The sequence below is a fragment of the Castor canadensis genome, chromosome 9 (genome assembly GCF_047511655.1).
Source record: "Castor canadensis chromosome 9, mCasCan1.hap1v2, whole genome shotgun sequence".
In the NCBI taxonomy this organism is placed as follows: Eukaryota; Metazoa; Chordata; class Mammalia; order Rodentia; family Castoridae; genus Castor; species Castor canadensis.
The window spans coordinates 14,319,330-14,342,133 of record NC_133394.1 but is presented as its reverse complement, the minus strand read 5'-3'; the positions used below and the strand labels follow the sequence as shown (position 1 = coordinate 14,342,133).

The 22,804-nt window shown below is 41.0% G+C and overlaps 1 protein-coding gene across 9 annotated transcripts in view; it reads left to right on the top strand.

The window, feature by feature from the left end:
• Positions 1-22,804, top strand: part of Znf827 (zinc finger protein 827) — a 159,230-nt gene that overhangs the window by 53,464 nt on the left and 82,962 nt on the right. For all 9 annotated transcript variants that reach the window (XM_074041232.1, XM_074041233.1, XM_074041231.1 and 6 more), the window contains exon 5: positions 6,833-7,066. In XM_074041232.1, the coding sequence (XP_073897333.1) occupies positions 6,833-7,066 (234 nt within the window). The remainder of the gene's footprint in view (positions 1-6,832; positions 7,067-22,804) is intronic.

Here is a 22,804-nt window from a genome sequence, read left to right as displayed (position 1 = left end):
CCAGGCGTTCCATATGTATCTTTGTCCTCTTGGGATTAGCTGTAGAGTCCCTCTGGGGTGGAGCGAGAGGGGCAAGAATCACTGTGGTCACTGCATAACCCACCACACCCCTGTTGATCCACAGTGATCAACACAGATATCATTTACAACTGATCTATCATCTGGAATTCCAGCATATTAATTTAAAATGACAGGTGTGACAGGCATGAGATGTCACTTGGAGTAGGTAGTCACTGGCTTCCCTAAAAAGCACTGGAAAGATACTGCTCAACCTTTGGGTTTTCTTTCTTCTAGTCTTCATACAAGCGAATCCATTGCTGGTCATGCATTTCATCCTTTGATTGGGTTAATAGCTTGAATTTAAAATACAACTTGCTCTCAAGGCTTGATGGCTTTTCCAGGACTTGTCCTTCCTGCTGTTGACAAGGGAGATATCCTGTCTGCTAAGCAGATTACTGCAGATGGCTACTTTTGCTCATTATATGTGGGTTTTAGTAGCTTAGTTTTCAAGTTCTTGAGGCCCCACTCACTTTGTTACCCTAGACTCTTTTCTGTGTGTGGACTTTTGCCCCTTTGACTCTCCGTCCACAATCGTAGCTGTCATCAGGGACTTTCGATGTTGTCTTGGGTACATAGATCCTATAGTGTGTCCAGGGATTAACCCAGGTGGGGACTGATGGTTAAATTTCACTAAACACTAATTATAGAACACCTTAAGGCAAATTAAATAGCAAGATTTAAAAATATTCAGCTCATGTTTTAAGCATTCATTTGCATATACAATGCTTAACATTTCAAAGTAATATTTGGCTATTATTAATTATTATTTAATCAAATCATGGCTTTCTTAGAATTTCAGAAGGCACCCAAAACACATGAAACTATTGAAGAATCCCAGGTTCCCAGCAAGTTCATATGTGCTTTCATGCCACTTTCAGGACAATGTGGAAAAGATGCCCCCAGCTTGTGCTGCCAAGCTAAGCTCTGACTCTGTTTCTGTCATTAAAAACTGTGATTTTTTAAAAAGTCAAATCATCCTTGGAGCCTATGTTTTCTTATAGTAAAATAAAGGAATAGAAAACACTAATGGTTTTCATTTTGTTTGCTTTTTAAACATTGAATCCATTTTTTCTAAACAAAGTTATTTAGTGTAGTCTAATATATGAAACACATAAGACAGGTATTTTTAAATATAACTTGTTTTTTAAAGGTCACATCTATCACATTTATTTATTTAAAAATGTAACCAATTAGAAAGCATTTACTCTGGGGTTATGGGCTGTGATCCCTATAGCCATGCTATATTTCTAAATTTATTTTGTTAATTGCAGTTTTTAAGAAACATACTGCTTTTTGCTGGACCTGGTGGCGCCCACCTGTAATTTCAGCACTTGGGAAGCTGAGGTGGGAGAGTTTCGAATTCCAGACCTGTTTGGGCTACATAGTGAGACCCTGTCTCAAAAAAGCACAACAAAAAAATACCACTTCCTGCAGGGAAGTTGTGGAAAATGGGAACAGATTTTAACAACCTGTCATGTAATCTCAAGGTCCCATTAATTAGATATATTTGGATGCTTGAAAGAAAAGTATAATAATATGAAGTTCCTGCTTCAAAACTGACAACATTTAGCAATTGCCCTCATTTCTTACAGTCATGGCAGACAAATACCTAAAACTTACAACCTGCACTAAAGCTGTCTGTAAATCTGTATGACTGCTTGTGGACTGGTGTTTGGAAAATGTATTTTAATCACTTTACCTCTTAAATTCCTCATCGGCACACAAGGGTGACATTGGGATTCAGCTCAGAGAGGCAAACACTCAGGAGACAGCATTCCATGGCCCATGTTATGTGCTTCCTAAGTGATAGGCCCAGCTGTGTTTCCATATCTTTGTCTGTTTGTCTTGTTTTTGTCTGTTAGCCACAATCAAAAGCTGCATCAGAGCACATCCTCTGGAACCTACCCTGGCATCTAATTGAGGGCAGGTGTGCCCAGGGGACAGTTGGTAATATCTGGAGAAGGTTTTTGTTTTCAAAACTGGTGAGAGCTACTGTCACCTGGGGGGTAGAGGCCAGGGATGTTGGAAACACCTACAGCAGGCAGGACAGTCCCTCCCCCCAGCAAATTATCCAGGCCAGACGTCAACAGCCTGAGAGAAAGTGAGTTAAGGCTTGCACACAGACGCTGGTGGTACCATAATTGTACAGTTTTACATGGGCATGAATGCACAGGCCTAGATTAAAAAAAAAAAAGATCAGTGTGAAGTGAAACTACTTCCTTATTAATGACACATTCTTAGAAGTCTAGTACTCCTCTTATAGGAGAGCCTACGTTAAAAGTGTCACACCAAATTGAAGTACCTTGTCAACACAAGTTAACACAGTAGAGGTCTTCGGTAAGTTTATGCAAAATACTGCTGAGGATGCACATTTTAAAAATTAAATGTTAAATTAATTTAAAAACCATTCAAAAAACTGAAATTTGAGACAGACACTTTTTGGAACCCCTGAAGCTTATCCTAGGGTTCCTTGGGGCCCAGTTTGAAAATCACTGGCCTGTGGTCCTGTCCAGTTATGTGGTTTAGGGTGAGGTGGTAAGCCTAATTTACAACCTCCTTATTTTTTCATGGGGCAGCTCAGCCTTCATCAAATTGCCAGATTCTAAACTGCAAGAGACTTCATCCTATTGATGTCATTTTCCTTCAGCAGAGGGACCCATAGGACAGTACGGAAGCATTCCCGTGGCCGTCCTTTCCTCCTCTCAGTCAAATCTTCACAGGATTCTTTCCTGACTGTCCCTTCCCTTCAGGTGACTTTCGACCTTCCCTTTCTCATTTACAATGCTTCTGTGTCACTTATTTCCCAATATGTGACAGCTGCTTAGGTTAGTGTCCTTCTTAAAAGTATCTGGGTGTCTTAGAAAGGAAAGAAAGGACCAGGAGGGCATGTTTTCAGCAGGAAGCTATAAAGCCTAGAGGCTCTGTGTTTGAGCTCTGTGATTTGGGGGTTCAGTCTACTACTCCCTTGGGGACCTCAGTTTCCTCATCTGTAAAATGCCATAGAAACCTCGCCCGTCTTCTGTGGTTGATAGGCGCTTCCTGTGCAAGTTAAATGCTAGTTGTGTACATTAGTATTGAAACAAAGAATGGTCTCATAGAAAAACTGATCTGATTCCTTTAAATGACAGCCCAGCTCCATCAAGTACATGAACTTGCAGATGTACGTAATTTATAATCAGAGTGGCTCAGCTCCTAAAATGTTTGGAACAAACAGTGAGAGACAGGGCCTCTTGATTAGCGGGGCTTCCTCACGGTGTTAAAAGTGGAGCGTCTGGCAACTCTGAGCTGCAGAAACAGAAGTCAAGGCAGGTGCGGTGAAAGCCCTCTCCGAGTTGAGCTCCATATGTGCAGAGATCTTTGTGTGTGAGTGGTGGGAATGCAGTAAAGAGTATACGGTGAGTCCTAAATTGTTGCTTTTCTCTTAGCAATTCCCCTCCCAAAGAAGACATATTTAATTCCACCTTTCTCTGCACAGGGGGTTCTTTTTAGTAGGATAATTTTAAAAGATGTCAATTGCTTGGTCATATTAATTATAAAATAAAATTTTCATATACTGTTCTTAATAAAAATACTTTTGGTAATTGAAAGAGAATAGGCTAGCCTTTATACTTTTATTTTTTACATCTTTGATCTGGATCCAAATATTTGGCACATGAAATCTTGGGCAAATGAGTGTTTCCCACGTTTTTCTCTTGTGTCATTTGGCTCTATTTACACTTCCTCAGTACCTTACAGTTTTGTGCCACTCTTGATACAGTCAGAATGAAAACCAGATATGTAGTATCTTGCAAGTTTATAATCTAGCAGACATACAGCTTGACTATATTTTAAGCGTCTTATTGAAGATACTATCAAATGTAGGATGTGCTAACAACGCTAAATATCTTTTTTCTCCAAGTCTTATGTAACATGTATTCTGACTAGAAGCCACTCTCATGTTTAGAAATGTGAGCTTAATGTTGCCCTCTCTGGAAGGTGGGATTTGCTACTATGACTGCAATATTTTATCTCTTTCTTAACCTCATCTCAGAATGTTTTTACATAAAAGATACATCATGGAAGCAATTTTAAAATGCATTAACTGTTCCCTTTGAATTATTCCTTCTCAAAGGATCGAAGACACACAGAGGTAATAAACACATGCTGATCACGTCTGTTGTGACTAAGTAGAATGCTCTTGGGAAAGGATTTTATGAAGGTTCTGGAAAAAAGGCATAGGGCGCAAAATGCCCCTATAGAAGGGAACAAAGACCAGGCTTCCTGGTCAGGATTAGAAACACTTCTTTGAGGACTGCTCTGGAGCCCAGCATTGTCCCCTTTGGTTTAGAATTTGGTGACAATGTCCCCAAAAAGGCTAGACTTTAAGTACTTTTGTTGAATATTTTTGGATTCTCCCTTTAGTATGCTAGAATCTAAGTGATTGTTTAAAAACATCTCAGTAAGTTCTGTGTCTACGTAGGTGACAGAGCTTTGAACTTCACCTCAAAGAGCTTGTCCTCAGTGTAATGATCAGATCCAGAGAAAGCACTTCAGATTGCTTCTGGTGGGATATTTTGGAGTTTGTAGTTTTTGTTAACTGTAGTAAATACCGTCAAATGTCACTACTTGAGAGGCAACACATTGATTGAACAAGTACATTTTGAGTCCCTGTGATGTCAGACCCCTGTTCTAGGCACTTGACATAGTATATCAGAATTAAAACAGAAGTCAGTGCCTTTGTGAAGCTGAACTTGGAGTTGAGGAAGCGGCCTATAAAGGGAGGGCTATCATACAAATGGAAAAAAAATGATACAGTACGTGATTTGTGTGCTTAGATTGCCATGACAAAGTACTGTAGACTGGGTGTCTTAAACACCAGAAACTCATTTCTTACAGTTTTGGAGACTGGAGGCCCATGATCAAGTTGTCAGCGGGTTTGGTTTTTCCCGAAACCTCCTTTCTGGCTTGCAGATGGCCGGCCTTCTCACTGTATTCTCACATGGCCTTATCTCTGTGCATGTGCTTCCCTGGTGTCTCTTTCTTCTTCTAAGGAACCAGTGACATTGGAATAGGGCCCCCTCTATGGCCTCATTAAACCTAACCTCCTTAAAGACTCTAACTCAAATATATTCACATTGGGGCTTCAACGTGGATTGAGGCTGGGGTGAGGGGTACACGATTCATAACAGTATGTTACTAGATGCTAAGTATGTTGGAGAATAAGATTAGGGTGGGTAAGAGAAATCAGGAGGTTACGTCTGGGTGAGGGATTGCACTTCTGGAAAAAAAAATGGTCAGGATAGACCTCATTGAGTAGGTGGTGTTTGGGCAAAAGCTTGAAGGCCAAGCTGTAGCTGAGTCTTGTTATAATATAGGGCCAGATGTAGATAAGCTGTGTGGTAGAAGCAGTAAGGGACTTAGGGTGGCAGTCATGGCCCTAGCTTCTAGTCCCAGTTCTGCATCTTTGAAACAGTGAAACCACAGATGTTACTCTAAGGTTCGGATTCCTAACATGCTGATCCATGTGAGGCAGTGACTCAAGTGTGCATTCTTAGAGGGGCATGAGATGGAGAAGGAGGACTGTGTGCTGTGTACTGGGCAGCAGTGAGAGCTGTTGACTTGGAGACTCATTTTCCTCTTTATTAAGGTGGAATGGCCTAAGGTTCACTCTAAGCAGGGTTACTAAGAATTCTAAGTTTGGATGAGACCCTCTTTCTCAAAAGACAAATGCACCCTGTATGACCAGCCTGTGTTCCTACTACATGGTCCCTTGAAGGGGAGCAGAAAGCCTGTGACAGGAAACTCACCTCTCCCTCTGGTCTCTCCTGTGTGGTACGTACCCCAGGGGAAATGTCCCATCACTACATAGCTGAGCCATACAATCCATTCCATAACCAGCCCCTTAGCTCTGCCCTGAGCACATACTCCATACCAACCAGCCATGCTAAAACTGAGAAAAAAGACAATAAGTGGAAAAGTTGTTGAAATCTGAATAAAATACGAAGTTTAATCATAGTCGTGCGAATTTCTTAGTTCTGACAAAGTAATGATGACTGTGTGAGTTGGGGACCTTGGAAAATGGGGGGCAGCAGTGTGGAGGGATTATGTAGGATCTCTTAGAGACATCTTTGCATCTTCTCTGTAAATCTAAAATTACCCTAAAATAATTTTTTTTTAAAAAATCCCATTTTGGATGTGAAAATGACTTGGGCTGCAGACATAGATTTATTTTTGGTGCCCAGAAGCACGTGCCAGTATGTGCCTCACGTGTGTGTGGCTGACAAATACTCGCTCATAGTAAGACATGTATCTCTAGTCTGTGCTTTCCTCATTGGCAGATTCTCCATCCTCACCTAATCACCCACGCCAGGTTTTGGCTTTGGGTATGGCCTCCATGGTAGAATAACTGCCTCCACCATCATTCTTAAAATAAGAATAGTCAGAGAGAGTGCTAATGGCCAGGGAGGTGGCCACATATATTAGGAAGAAGACATTTAGGGTAACCAAAGAGAAAATGCCCAAACACTTTACTGTAGAGATAGCACTTCTTAAAATATTCTATGTTCACACTGTTCTGAAACTCACACCCTACCAAGTCCGAGGCTCATGGAGTACACTGTATAAAAATACAAGGCTGTGCTCAGGGCCCAGCCTATTTTGGTCAGATTGTGGTTCCTCTGGCTGTTAGCACAAGGTGATTGTGCATTCCATGCTTCATTAAGTACGAGCAGCTCAGAGGGGGAGTGGCCTTTGATTCATACATGTCTATATAACCCCTTTCTCCTTCTGACAGCTGCGAATCAGAAGGAGCCCATGAATCTGAACTTTAAAGTGAAAGAAGAACCCAAGGAAGAGGAGGCCCTAAACACAACCTTGCCTCGGTCCAGCTATGTGTTCAACCCGGAGTCTGAAGTGGCAGCTCCAGGCATCTCTGAGGACACGCTCAAGTCCCAGGACGGGAAGGGGAGTGTGCTCAGGCGGGACATGTCAGTCAAGGCCGCGTCTGAACTTCTCATGAAACTCTCAGGTACCGGTTCATTCTAAACTGCTCATACTCCCATCTTTTCTCGTGCAAGCCTACTGGACTGCTCCCTGACTGGGTTATAGGTAACCTGATGTGAGGACACCAAATGATTGTGGTGAGTTCAAGAAATGACCAGATTGCTTGGCTTACATTCCTGGGTTATAGGTTATGAATTTGTTCATTTCTGGCAGTGATGGAGCTATCTTTAGTAGAGACAGCCTTCTTTTCCTCAGTATTACTGATTTACTTGATTTAAAATGGGTCCTAATGACATTTACTTCTGGTAACTGATCAAAATATCTATTCTAAGGGAGGATCTTGCATTTTTTTGTGTATTTATACTATATTCTTTAAAGACCATTACAAATATTTGTCTTAACTTCATGAGCTATTGAGGAAGCACTTGACGTAACTACCAACAGAGTAGCAATGAGAGGTTTTAAAGACAGAGATTTTCCTAATGGAATATTACAAGGACTAATCTGTTGTTAAGATGAATGGATAAGTTTTTTTTCCTAGTATCTGAATGTAATCCTAGCCTATTAAATGGGAAAATGGGTTATAATTTGAAATTCATGTATTTTGGATGTTTTTTCTACTTGATCTCTTATCTGTCCCATCTGCTTTGCAATAGGTCAAAAATGTAGCGTGTTTTCGATGCCAGGGTATGACTTTCAGAACACAAAAAGAAAAGCTATATTAATGATATTTGTCAAGTCATATCCCATCCTTAGTTCACTGTCTCCTAAAGGTAATTTTTAGAAGCTATATTTAAAATGCTAATATGAATCAAAAGCTGTTTTTAGTTTGGAACTTGTGCTTGGAGGATGAAAGCAAGAAATCTATTTGCAGGACTCTTGTGATCTGTAATTTCATCAGCATTCTGACTGCATTTCTGGTTGAGTAGTAGGTTGCAAAGTAAGAAATTAACATTGGTTTACTTAGAATCACTATGCCGAACAGTTGAAATTCCTGTGTTTGCCAGTTGGTGGGGTTAAGAATTCTTGTCTTTGATGTTAATTCAAAGCGCAGTGAAACTTGAGAAATGACTTGTTGGAGATAAAGCATGATAGAATCCTTGCATCCTTATTGTAACCTCATTTTCCTAAAGTGTGCAGAGATGGTGCACCTCCTCCTACACAGAGGAAGGTCTAGCAAGATCCTATTGATGGCTGAAAGCTGGAAGTTTTAAACAGCTCAAGCCAACACAGTTTAGTCTATTTGAACCCTCCCTCCCGTGTCAAGTTAAATCAGGGATGTGGAGAAATCCCCAGGTTGTTTTTCTGATCAATCTGAAGAGGTCACACATCTCTGCTTCTTCTGTCATAGCATAAGCTTTCACCTTACAATGATTTGAACCCTGACCTTACAGTGAACCTTCCTGTCCCCTTCCTGATGAAGAGGTTCTGGTGTGTGATATTTGTAGTTCAGAGTTGCTGAGTAGCAGGGATTGTGCACAGGAGCAACACCAAAAGATACTGTGCAAAACTGGGATTTCAGGAAAGATGATCGTCATGGAAAAGACTTCACATTAATCCTTTTGGATGGTGATTTGAGAGACTGCAATGGGAAGTCACGTCTTAGATGACAGTGCGATCCCTCAAGTAGAAATGCAGCCAACAAATGTCTAAAGATATTTGTGGGCAGTTGTGGCTCTTAAATGTGGTGCGTTGATGTCTATTGAGTGTGGCCGCTCTCGGGTTCAAGGACAGCTGGTTGAATGGCATCCTCGGATTTCCAAAGGATGTCCACCCCCGCTTCATGGTGAGGAAACAAAAAACTTGTTTGAAGACTGACAATTTTTTTTCCCTGAAAATGTTCCCCAACATTCTATGTACAGGGAACTTAGGTCAAGGAGAGTTGAATCACTGCCCCTTCCCTGCAGATGCTGTGTTCTCATCAGTAGTGTGTCTACATTATATTCCTTAAGGACTATTAAAAATATTTTTCTTGACTTCATAAGCAATTGAGATAGCACTTCAAGTAATTACCAACAGAGTAGTCATAAGAGATTTTAAGGATAGCAAATTTCCTGGTGGAATAGTAAAATAATTAACCTGTTGTTAAGATGAATGAGTAATTCTTCACTAGTATCTACATGGAATCCGGGCTTATTAAATGTAGGGAAAATCAGCAGAGCAATCCATTCCGGTGATTTGCAACTTAGTACTGCAACACACCAGCACGCTGCGGTCAGAAGTTTCTAAGTTAGTCCTAGACGTGGCGTGTGGCTTAAAAACAAATGTCTTTTCACCCCTACACAACAGGTAAAAAGGACTCCCCTTTATTAGGTTTATTAGGCTATTAAATGATTCTAAGCACTGATAGATCAATGCTCTTGCAAGAAGGAAGGTGTTAGGAAAACTTCCTATCGCTTCTGTCTTCAAGTTTTAGTTTTAGTAGTTTCAGTGTTCATGCCCTGAAATATATCATTGTAAAGGACTTGTCAGAATCTTCAGACTCCCCCTTTCCTGTGCTCATTCCAGACAGCGGAAATAATTCATTTTCCAAAGCTTTTATGCAGTTAGGCAAAACTAGTCCGTGTTCACCTTGGCTTGTTGTAGGCATTCTTGTGAATGAGTCACCTTATGGCTTCCCACCTTGTTTATTATCACTTATAGTCTTCTGTCATCCTGGGTATAATTCATTGGTCAGGAAGAGTTAAATGAAAAAACAGTAGTAGTCCCTTCTTATCCTTGGGGAATACATGTTTCAAGATCTTCAGTAAACCCCATACAGATTGTATTTTTTATTATACAGACATACCTGTGATAAAACTTAATTTACAAATGAAGAGATTAGCAATAACTAATTAGCAATAACTAAGAATAATTATAACAATATATTATAATAAAAGTTGTTTAAAGCTTATAAGTTCTTTAGGTCTGGAATTTTTCATTTAGTGTTTCTGGAACACTGTTGACTGAAGGTGACTGAAATCATGGAAAGTGAAACATCAGATTATGGGTCCTACAGTATACTATACTTTTCCTTGTTTCTGTTTTAACCTAAGCAATAGCTAAGGTGTGGGATAAGAGGATTTTCTTCTCTCATTTCTTATTTTCTTGAGATTAGAAGCTGTGACCTATAGTTTAAACCCATTTAGTCTTTTCATTGATTTAATAAGAGGAGACTCGGCAATAATTTTGGCTGTTTCACTTCCAGTTTTAAATTAACTTATGCTAACTGCACAAGGATAGTTGCTTGGCACATGGCCCAGTCAAATATCACATGAAACCTTCCTACGTACATAAACCTCTGTAGGTACATTGTATTCCAAATTGACATTTATGTTCTATGGGAAAAAATGTGATGAGTAAGGGAGTAGGCTAAATTTTTCATTAGCTGTGTGCTAGGGAAAAATCTGAGTTGTCTTCTTTCCTACGGCTCAAGTTCTATTTCCAGTTGTTAAGTGGACAGTTGAATGCCTGACAGCTGGGCGCAGTAAATTGATTACCATAAAGAAAGCAACACACTCTGAGGAAACCACTGGTTGTCTTTGACTACCTGTTTTTTTGGGCACTAGGCAGCCAAAATCATCAGACGTCTCTGCTAAGCATGTGATTCCCAAAGGTAATTCTCAGAAGTCTTCATTTAAGTAGGCCCGCATCTCAAAGTCTTAGATTCAGTAGAGGGGAAATATGGACAGTGTGTTTATTAAAGGTACCCTGAAGCTTTGTTTTTGCAGTGTCTGATCACCTTGCAAACTTACAGGATGGATGAGTTTTCATGGATGTGACACAACATTTTATCCACTTTGTCTCTGTTATGCTTTAAGAGTAGTAGCTAGCACAAAAGAGATAAAGAAAGTCCTCCTCTCTCTTTGGGAAGTTAATGTTTCCATAGTACACATATACCTTGTGTAGTTGGTGAGCCTGGAAGGAGCAAGTATGAATTCCGATCTCATAGAAGAGGAGAGTATAAGATGGTAGCTGCCAGAGGCTGGAGAGTTGATCAATGAGTATTAAATTAGAGTTATAGAGCACAAGAAGTTCTGGTGTGCTATTGCACAGTAGGGTTGACTGTACATGATGAGAATGTTCTGTACATTTCAAAAAGTCAGAGTAAAGAACCTGAAAAGTTTTCACCATGAAGAAATGATAAATGTTTGAGGAGATAAATATGTTTAGTCTGATTTAAATATTATACAGTGAATGCCTATATCAAAGTATCATTTAGTACCCCATTAATAAGTACAATTTTTTATGGTTTTGTGGATCATTTAAAAGTTAAAATAAAAATTTAATGTTTTAAAAAGATTAAGCTATAGAAATATGTAGCTGGAAAGCTGGAGTTATTCAGACACATTAATGAAAAATTAAACATTTAAGTTTCTCTAACATGGGAAATAAAACTTTATATCCTTAATTTGGAATAAGTTTTCTTATTTCTGTACTCACCAAGTGGATTTACATTCGTTTCTGGTTTATATTCCATTATCCCCATGTGGTCCTGAATAGGAATGTAAATTATAATTGACTCTTGTCTAGGTCAAATTCTAGCAGGCCTTGTATTTGAAATACATAGTGATGGGGAGAGTCAGGGTGTCATCTCAGTAAGGTGAAGCTTCTGCTGCGAGGTGGTTAGAAGCAGGTTGCTGTGGTCAGGACAGGACTTAAGTATGTCCTCTAGAGGTTTCAGGTCCTAGTTGGAAGTTTGGTCTTCAGGGTGGGAAGTAAAAGGGGACCGCTAAGAGGTGAGGCCTAGTGGGATGTATTTAGGTTGTTGGGGGGTGTACCCTTAAAGGAATTGCTGTACTTCTCGTGGGATGGTAGTTAGGTGTCAAGAGAGGTTGTTACCAAAGAGCAAGTCTGGCTCCTCCCCCCCTCTCTCTGGCTTCTTGTCTGACTATGTGAATTCTCTCTCCTGAAAACATACTCCTGTCATGATGACATCTGCCTTGAGGTCCTCCCCAGAGCCAAGGCAATGCTGGCACTATGTCTTTGACCCTTCAAAACTGTAAGCTAAATAAGTTTTTCTGTATAGAAGTATCCAGCTTCAGGTATTTTGTTGTAGCAATGGAAAATGGACAGGTAAACATGAGTAGGATGAAGTTTTAATGTGAATTTAATCTTTGAGGTGAGCTGAAGTAGAGGAAAAGGACCCAAAGATTGACTTTATGAATGGTTTTAGTTAGAGCCTCCGGTTATAAATATCAGAAATCCTCTTCATGTAATTTGAACAAGAAAGGAGAACTCAGTAGAAGATTCAGGTTTGATTGGCTCCTGGATCCCAAGGGCCAGAGATGCATCAAGTACAGTCCTCCACTGAGGCCAGAGACTAGAGGACACGTAGAGCCCAGAAGCCCCTGCTCAACACCTCCTGCCTGCTTCCCTCTGAGCATGCAGATGGACTTTTTCTGTTACTCAGTCCACATGGTAAAAAGTAGTCCTTGTCAACAGCTTCTGAGGCTATAGCTTGTTCAGAAAAGCAGCCAAACAAATTTCTTAGTCCCAGTTCCAAATTACAGCTGATTGCCTCAGCTGTGCTTGGGACCCACCAGAGATAAGAGCCTGTTGGGTGGCCATGACTATTGGCATGTAGTCCTGTGGGACTGATGGGAGGGAGAAGAATGCCTAGAAATGGATCTCCGGATAGACAGAAGAGGGAGTGATATGAAAACAGGAAGAAGTAACAAAATGTATGAACCACCAAGGTTCAAGGCATGTTGTGGTCATTGCTGTTATTTCAATACTGAATATTAATGTGTTTAGGACTTTGGGTGCTATTTTCACCCCTTTTCTGGAAGAATAAGGAAAATCTGGCCAGCTAGGACATGGACTGGCCACCCCAACTCTCAAAGTGTGTCCTAGGCCAGAACAGTCATCGTGGTTCGTAGCGGTGGGGAGAAGGAAGCATTAGAAGTGCATATTCTTGAGCCTACTTTGGATCTTGCTGAAACTCTGGAGTGGGAGCCCCACAGTCTGTGTTTTGACCAGCTCTCCCAAGTTATTTCAACCGCTAAGACTTTAAAAGCACTGTGCTGAGGAAATGGGTGAAGAAATGTTTCATCCATCTGAAAAGAACACTTTAGGTTGAAGCCGACAGAGAACAAGGCTCTATTAAATGTTCCTTTTGCTTTAGAAAAAGAAGCATCTCTCTTCAGAGGAGAGTCTTCTTAATTTATAATGAAATGATGGCATCTGGGAACCTTTTTTTAGAAGGGCACACGTACCTAATAAATCAAGATAGTGTAGATTGTGAGTCTCAGATAATACTTTTTTCAGGTTCTTTGCTGTGACATTTCTGGATTATTCCTGGGCAATGTTGGCATTCTTCTAGGAGAAAAACCTGTTCCACCCCAGTATAATCAAACACCTTGTTGGAAACTTTTTCTAAAGATTTTCTCAAGATAAATTAGAGATTTTAGCTAAATCATTTCTCAAGGTGAAAAGTATTCACTGTTCTATTTGGTATTTCTCCCTTAGAAAATTATAATCTACCAAAAATTTTAAGCAGTGTGTGTTAGCCATTTTTCTGTCATTATAATGTATGCATACCTGAGATAGTCACCTTCCAAAATGAAAGAGTTTATTTTGGCTCACAGGCCTGGAGGTTCCAGTCCATGATTGATTGGCCCCATTGCTTTTGGGCCTGTGGTGAGACAGCACATCATGGAAGAAGCACAAGCAAAAATACTAACCTCATGAACAGGAAGCAAAAGAGAGGAAGAGGAAGGCCCCACGATTCCCTTCTAGGGCATACCTCAATGACCTGAAAACCTCCCATGAGGCCCCGCCTCTTAAAGGTCCCATCACCTCCCAATAGCACCACTCTGGGGATCAAGCCTTTAACACACAGGCCTTTGGGAGACATTCCAGATTCAAACTATAGCACTTACTTGTTTGAAAATGATGGATAACCTTGAAGGAAGGAAACAGAGAAAAGGTGATACTGAAGACTGCTATTCCCTGATCAGCATCCTCAAAGTAAATCTGTCAACAGTACCCTTTAATATATGGGACATTTAAGACCCAAACTCCAGCCCAATGTGGCTTCAACAATAAATCTGTAGGGTTACAGATATGTTTTCATTATTAGTGTTCTTACATCATTTGCCTTCATCAGACCTACAAGTTATAAGATTACCCAGTGGGGAATATGTGAGGCTTAGCTTTACTTAATTTTCCCTGGTTTCTAGTGATTGTACTTACTTACATAATGCTGAATGTAGAACTTAGTCCTAAAGTGATCAAGTACATGTGCTATCAAATCTATGCAAAAAAAAAAAGTATATATATATATTAAGGAGAGCCAGGTGCCAGTGGCTCAGGCCTGTAATCCTGGCTACTCAGGAGGCAGAGATCAGGAGGATTGCAACTCGAAGCCAGCCTGGGTAAATAGTTTGAGAGACCTTACCTTGAAAATACCCAACACAAAAAGGACTGGTGGAGTGGCTCAGGTGGTAGAGCACCTGCCTAGCAGGTGTAAGGCCCTGAGTTCAAACTCCAGTACTGCCAAAAAATAGAAGGAGTAATTTAGAAGTATCAGTAGAAAGGTATTTTATATTTATTTTATTAATTCTTTCTAGTTTTCACATTGTCAAATACATGGTACTGAAGAATTTGACAGTATAAAAATGACAAAATGCCATCGTCTAATCAGTCTGAAATTGAAACATACTTAAAAAAATTTTTCAGCCTGTTTTGAGCACTTGTAGAAATTTCTTGAATTTGGTACTCTACTGAAGATTTGTGTATTGTAGATCATATTGTATAGAGGATTTCTGGACTTTTTTTTTTTTTTTAGTGCTATCCCATTTTAAAAACTCCCTTATTAAACTGACCGTGGCGGTGCACACCTATAGTCCTAGCAACTTGGGAGGTGGAGGCAGGAAGATCACAGATTTCTAGGTCAGCCTGGGCTATATAGTGACTATTATTTTATCTCCCCACCACCACCTCAGTCGTAGGCAACTGCTAATCTGTCTGTTTCAATAGAGTTGCCTACTCTGGACATTTCCTATGAATGAAATCATATGTGGTCTTTTATGTCTGACTTCTCTAAGATGCACTATGTTGTGATATGTAGCGACACTCTGTGCTTTTTTATGGCTACATGATATCCATTGTATGGATATACCTTATTTTCTTGATCCTTTCATCCATTGATGGAGACATTTGCTCTGATTCCCAATTTTGGCTATTACGAATATTCATGTACAAGTTTTTGGGTACACTTGCATTTTTAATTCTCTTGGGCATACGCCTAAGAATGGAATTGCTGGTAACTATGTGTCTAACATTTTGAGGAACAGCTCAGTGGTTTTCCACAATAGCTGAGCCATTTCACATCCCCCGTAGCAACACAGGAGGGTTTCGACTTCTACACATCCATGCCAAAAACTTGTAAGCGTCTGTCTTTTCTATTATAGCCATCATAATGGTGTATGTAACCTAGTAATTTCATCGTGGTTTTGAATTGCGTTTCTCTGATGACTAATGAAGCTTAACGTATTTTCACGTACTTAGTGGCCATTTGTGTATCTTGTTTGAAGAAGTGTCTGCTCAGGTTCTTTTCCCACTTTTTATACTGGAGTTATAAAAGCTCCCATACATTCTGGACATTAGTTCCTTATCAGAGGTAGGGTTTGCTAGTATTTTCTTTTCTCTCATTCTGCTGGTTGTCTTTTCACTTTCTTTTTCTTTTTTTTTCTTGACAGCATTATTTGCAGCACAAAAGTTTTTAATTTGTAGTCCAACTTATTTTTCTTTTGTTTTCTGCAGTTCTAATAATTAAGTGAAATTGCAGACTTGTTTAATAGTAAATAAATATCTTTACTTATAACTATTTAATATTAAATAAAATTTCTTTACTTATAACAGTGTTATCAAATTTTCAGAGATAGTAAGCCTGTGAAATGCAATTTATTAAATAATAAACCCTATAGTGGCAGTGACCTCTGATTTCTGTATTTGTGGTAGCTTTCATACTTCAGCTGGTGGTGACTTTTTAAATGACGTGTAATAACTGTGGTCAGCATTGAACTTGTAACTCATGCCCAGATCCCTTTCTCTATTGCTGGGCCCACACCTGGGAGAAGTTGAATCTAAGTAAAGAATTAGACTTTTTTTTTTTTAACACTTGGAAACTCTGTGAGAATTGGAGACATTTGGAGTATCAAGATTATATCCTGGGGGAGGGAGGGGACCCAAATAATGTATACTCATGTAAGTAAATGCAAAAATTATTAAAAAAAAAAAAGAAAGGAAGAAACTAAGCAACACTTTGATCGTAGACTTCCAGCTTCCATAGCTGTAAGACAATAAATTTCTGTTGTTTAGGTCAAAAAAAAAAAAGATTACATCCATCACAAATAAGGAAGAGATCACTTTAATAAGATAAAAATTTGGCGTACTCAAAGATGTTGTTTCTCGAAAGTTTAGGTCTTAAGCTCAGAGGATATTCAGCAAGTTATCATTATCCTGTCCATTTGAGCAGGACAGAGTGAGAAGTAGCTGTTGCAGCACTGGAAAGATGTCTTCTCTCAACTAGAAGGAGCGGGGGATCTCTGTGGTCAATAAGCCCTTTTCTGTTATTTTGGAATTCCCCACAGCCTAGGAATCCTTGGACCAGCACACCTGAACAGCTGCTGTGTGTCCCCAGTCCCTACATGGGAGCTGTGGGAGGTATCTCAGGGCCACTGCTTTTAGCTCTCACTCCTCAGGCCACCCTTTACACTTTCTTAACCGGCTTCCTTCCCTTGCCTCCCACACTGAGGCCAAGGATTCAGAAAGACCAGACTCAAAGGGCTCTTGTTTTATTATCATTGCCCTGTTTCATAGCTGCATATGTTAATAGAGAGCCACGGAAATTTGTATTGGCTGGCGTTCCCAGAATCCAAGCAAGAGCTCTGCGAGGAATTTATAAGCTGTGCCTTCTTTCTAGATGCCTTTTCTGTGTGGCTGCCTCTGGACTGGGGCCCAGCAGGGTGTGCACACTGCAGGGATGAGTAGGGCTGTAGGGCAGGGGAGGTGGGGTGGGGTCCAGATCTTCCTGCAGAATATTGAACAAGAGTTAAGAATGACACCTAGAAAGTGTGTTTGCAGGTTGGGACAGTGTGGCCTTCTCCTGCACTGTTTTCTGTTTCTGATATAAATGCCTATTAGACGTTGGTTTATCTCCAATAAACTGTGGCACAGTTTACAAAGAAGCCACTGGCAAATACTTGATGATGACACCTCTAAGAAGATTTATTCATTTTCTGAGGAACCTAGGTGCAGTGTGGATGCCTGTATTTGAGAAACCAGTCAAACACAGTGTTCAGTTTTTCAATCAGAGGACACATTTCCCTGCCAGGGGGAAGCTGTATATCTTACCTTGTTCAGGTTGTTTCTGGTTGCATGGTTTCTCCTCCCCGCCTTTTTGGCTATGTTACCACACTTATAGTCAGGACCATTATTTTTTCAATGAAATAACTAGAGCATTCTCATTTTACAGTGGTTTTTCTTCTCATCACCATATTAACCTTTCACCTTTAACTTATTTGTGTCAAAGGAGGGGCAGACTAGCATGCATAATTAAACCCTGTGGATAGCGTGCCCATCTGGGTACTGGTGGCCATCACAGACCTTCCTCTGGAGAGGGGTGTCTCATCACTAAGCAGCTTGTCCTCTGCCAAGAGGCTGAGTCACCTCTCAGGACAGAGGCCCTCCTGGGTGGTGTGCACGACTTGCTCCATGTGTGCGAACTCTGGAAGATAATCATAGCCAGAGTGGTGAGACCTGTTTCCACTGGGCAGGGGCGTGTCCATGTTAACCCAAGACTGAAAACCTTCACAAAAAGAATTACTTCTGACTTATGGCTTCGCTCGTTGTTCTGTGAGGACGCGTGATTTAATAGTGGTGTTTTCTCTGTGGCTCAGTGAGGACCTGCAGTGTTCTTTTTTGAAGGAATCCTTGTTTTCCTTCCTAATGACTCTCCTACTTACTCCAGCCTGTGTGTATTTTCCCCACGTTTGACCCATCCTGAGTCTGTGCTGTGTTGGTTTACTTCCTTGTTTCTAAATCTGGAGACCAGCTGGATTGGAGCACATTTCCTGGTTTCCTGTGGCTTGCCATATGCTTGCATGGCTTATCTCCACAGCTGGAGAAGTGGGGGAGGTGACGGAATATATGTGTGTCCTGTTGCATTTTATCTCAGGTACAAGATCAGGTGGCGAGGGTCACTGTTTAAAGCATGACTTATAAATTTGTTTCTTTACTTCTACCACCACCATCCATCTCCCTGTAAACCCACCCTTGCCCTAAACATATACACACACTTTCCCTGGCTTGGCTACCAGAAACTCTCCCTGCTGTTCTGGGGTATAGGGCATTGGTGGGACAGCCTTACAGAGGCTTCCTGTGGTTCACGTGTAGGAGGCTGCAGGTAACTAGCAGCTTCTCTAGTCAAGAGGGAAAGAGGGTCTCTGCAGACCTGGGACTAATGAGGACTCTTTAAAGGGGAAATGGCACTGATTTGAGGGGCTGATTCTGAGAGTGAAATATCTTTCCTTACTCCGTGCATTCAAATATTGTAAGAACCTGCACTTGGCCTTAGTGCTGATTCAACCAACATACCTGGGCAGTATGTAGATAATATTTTTTTAAATTTTATTTTAGTTTGGAAGAGCTGTGGGAAATACGGAAGAAAACTGGGGACTCAGAGGATTGTTTAATCAGGGCAGATGACTCTCTTTTCAGCTCCTTGTGCTCACCCCACTGTGTTTTGCATCCTATTTTGTTTTGCTGTTGTTTCTCATAGAGGCTGCTAGGGGCAGTTTGTTTTGCATGGTGCTGGGGATCGAACTCAGGACCTTGCACATGCTAGGCAAGGGCTCTGCCCCTGAGCAACACACCAACCTTTGCATTCTCTTTATCCCATTTTCATTTTCTATGAAATCGTTTCTCCTAAAAGCATTGTTCCCACTAGAAAGCCCTTCCCACCTCACCCTCAGCTTTCCTGGAGACATCTAGAGTTACAGTGGCAATCCTGTGTGCCACAGCTAGTGTTTGATTGTTAGGCCTAGCTATGGCATCCACCCCCATCACCACCACCATCCGGTTACTGATCCCTGCTCTTCAGCACCTGCAGTAGAGACACAGGACACAGGAACCAGAGAGGGGAAGGGAAATTAAAATGAGTCACTTACACTACTTGTAAGTAACTTTGATTTAAAAAACATTTGGAAAAGAAACAGAGCCAAAACACATTATGAGGATATCCATGGGGTTCATTTCTTCCAAAACCATGGGGGAACTGAGAGGCCAGAGGGAACATTATCCCCATCAGCAGGTCCCACCGCAGTCCAAGACTCTCCCACAGGCGTGGTACTAGGGGCAATGCCTTGTCAAAAGCAAGGATGGCTTATCATTGGCTGTTAAGACTTTAACTTTTGGCAAATGTATGTAAATATTTCTTTCTTTCTTTCTTCGAAGCATTCCTCTACTTTTCATCCTTCCCATTTCTTTTCCTAGTCCTCCTTTTTGTAGGAGTCCCCATTGTCTGCAGGGGATGTGTCCCAGGACCCCCAGTAGATATGTCAGACAGTACTGAACCCATACAGACATATCTATGATAGAGTTGAATTATAAATTGTGCACAGTAAGAGATTAACAGTAACATAAAACAGAACGCAGTAGACTATAATAAGGTTATGTGAATGTGGTCTCTCTCTCCTCAAAATAACTTGTGCATTTTACTTACTCTTAAAACTTTGGCAAGTGAAACCTGGAAGGCAAAACCATGGAGAAAATGGTACTACTGTATTTTGCTTATTCTTTCACTCAGCTGTTCATTGAGCTGTCACTGTTTTCCAAGCCCAAAGGTGAGCAGGCTAGTGCCTTCACCTGCTTTTTCTTCCCACCCCATCTAGAGCCATACCTCTCCCACATCTCTGCTGTTACTGCTTGCGTTCTAGTCTTCCTTGCTACGCCATGTGGTGCTGTCTACACATGGCTCCCAGCCCTCTCTCCACCTGCTGGAAACACTGACCAGCGGGGCTGCCAGGTCTTCTCAGCAGGGGCATCCTTGTGTCATGACTCATTATTATTTATATTTGTGAGATTTGCATGTTAGCATGCTAGTGCATATTAACCTCATTCATAATATTTGGCACCACCTACAGAATGCATTTTAAACTGGTCTGCAGAGACTAAAGCTTTTTAAATTATCTAAAAGTAAAAATACTTGAAAGTTTGGCAAAAAATAATCTTTGAGTAGAAAAAAGTTTGGTAAAACTTGGTTATTGAAATAACACTTCAATAACCCTCTTTGAGAAGTTCCCCTTCCCCTCTTTGGGCACTGAGGAATCCCTTTGTCCTCAGTTCTCTTAATGATTTGTGCAAAGAGCAGCTCCTGCCTTTTGGTAATTTTTATGGCAGCAGGAATTCTACCTAGTCTTTAGGAATTCTGCTTAAACCCTATACACACGCTCACAAGCGTTCACACCCCAGCATCCTAGGTCTATAAAGGCCTATTAATCACAACAGATGAGGTGGACAGGGCATAGATTTATTAAATGGCAAAGGATAATAATGCTAAACAGCTTTAAGGTTAGATCAGATACTTTAATTGACCTTTTTTTTTTCCTTTTACCTTTTTAATGTGAGACAAGAAAAAGCATATTCTGGACATTAGATGAAAAATAGGTTAATTTTTTTCAAATGAGATCATTTGGAATGATACCAAATGGCATACACAGTGTAAACGGACCTCTTTAGCTAATTTCTAGTGAAATCATTAAACGGAAAGAAAACAATATGATAGGGAGAGGTTTGATGTTCATACTGGGACACTCAGAGTTCACCAGATAATAATGAGGCCACCACATATTGTCTGCTCCCTGTGCCCCAGAGGATTTTAATTCTTGGTTTTTTGGGGGACAAACGTGAAATCAAATGCAGCATGAGTTAGGTTTGACAGCCATATTCTGATTTGTGGTCACCAGAACCAAGTCAAGAACTTGGTCTGTACCTGTGGGCCCAGTCTGAAAACTTTGCTAACACCCACTGTGTCACCTCAGGCAGGGACCTGTTGCATTGATGGTTGATGATATGGCTGTGGCCCCCAAAGGCCACATCAAAAATTGACATACGAGTAAAGCCACAAGTGCTTTGATCTGTTAGAAAAGAATGTGTTTCTCGTATCCATGAAAGAGAACTCCCAGCTCCCACTATTTGTTACCTTTAAAGTTTGAACTCAACTTTTTTAGGGTGCAAATTCAGAACGATTAGTAAGACAGAACACCTGGTGCTCTTTATTATATGTTTTTAATAACTTGGTCCACACTGACCCTCTGCTCACCTTTGTCTACTTAGCAGTAATTTCTAATGGGCATGGCTGATTCTTCAGACACTTGTTAATTCTCCTTGCTAAGTCTCCAGGTAGTCTACCTATTCAGGGGGAAACCACTGGTTAAGTTAATTTATGATTTTGATGATCAGATTCCAAAGTCAATTCCGACAAAATAGCTCTGAGACGGTTTTAGGAATCAAAAATGAGAGAGAGAGAAAAGAGGAGAGGAGAAGGAGAAGGAGGGATGGGGGAGTGGCAGCAGGAGGAGGAGAGGTACAAAAAGACTTATTCCTAACATTTTAAGCAATTTTTTTTTTGGCAGTACTAGGGAATTGAACTCAGGGCCTCTCATTTGTTAGGCTGACGCTGTACCATTTGAGCCACATCTCCACCCCTTTTTGCTTTTAGTTTATTTTTCAGATAGGGTCTCAAGCTTTTTGCCTCGGTTGGCCTCGAACCTTGATCCTCCCATCTCTGTCTGCTGAACAACCAGGATTACAGGCACATACCACCATCTCTGGCAAACTAACATTCTTAATGTTTGTGTTACTGTGACAACTGACATCACAACTTGGAAAGAAGTAATTTCCTTTTAATTAATGGATTGATTAATGAATGGGTTGATTATTAAATTTGACACAGATCTTTGATCACTTTTCTCAAAAAAATTGACTTGGTTCTATTGTGTGCTCAGTTACTCTCGCACTGTTCCAGGCTGACTGTGTGAGAAGTGTGTGTGTGTGTGTGTGTGTGTGTGTGTGTGTACTAGCAGTCATTGTATGATTCTTCTCTTAGAAACGACCATTCTAGAAGGCTCACATATGTTTATGAGGACAAAAGAGAAGTCTGCCCCCCTCTGCTTCTTTACATAGCAGTTTCTCTCTTTCCCCAAGAACAGGTGACCCTTGTGTTCAGCAGGGTCAGAGCTTTGTGGTGTCTCTGGGAGGTGGTTGCAGCTGTGGGCAAGCCCCTGCCTCAGTACCATTACTCAGAGCAGGCCAGGGTGCTTCTCCCTCCATCCCTACCCCCTCTGCTGAGGCCCACCGTGCCCTGGCCATTGTAGAAATAAGCCAAAGGCCACAGCATGGAGAAATGTGAAGCTTAACGTGTGACTTCCCTGGAGAGGAAGCACACACTACCCAGTCCGCCGGGGGATATAAGCCTTGCTCAGCATGCATGCCTTTCTGTTCCATGTCGCAGCTCCTTCAGAGGGAGACACTGGGCTGGTTGAAAACTGCAAGTGGTGAATTCAGTACCCGACAAGCATCAGGGTCTCTCCGCTGTCACCACGATCATCTCAGTTGCAGGCTGAGGGGATGGCTGCAGGGCCCCTGGCTGCTTCAGACTTACGTGGATAACATTTCAATTTCTGCCTCTCCTTGGCCTCTGCTCCAGTAAGTCTGGGGCTTAATTGTTCTCCGTGCAGCCAAGAAAACCCAGCCCAACTCTTCATTCCATTTTAAA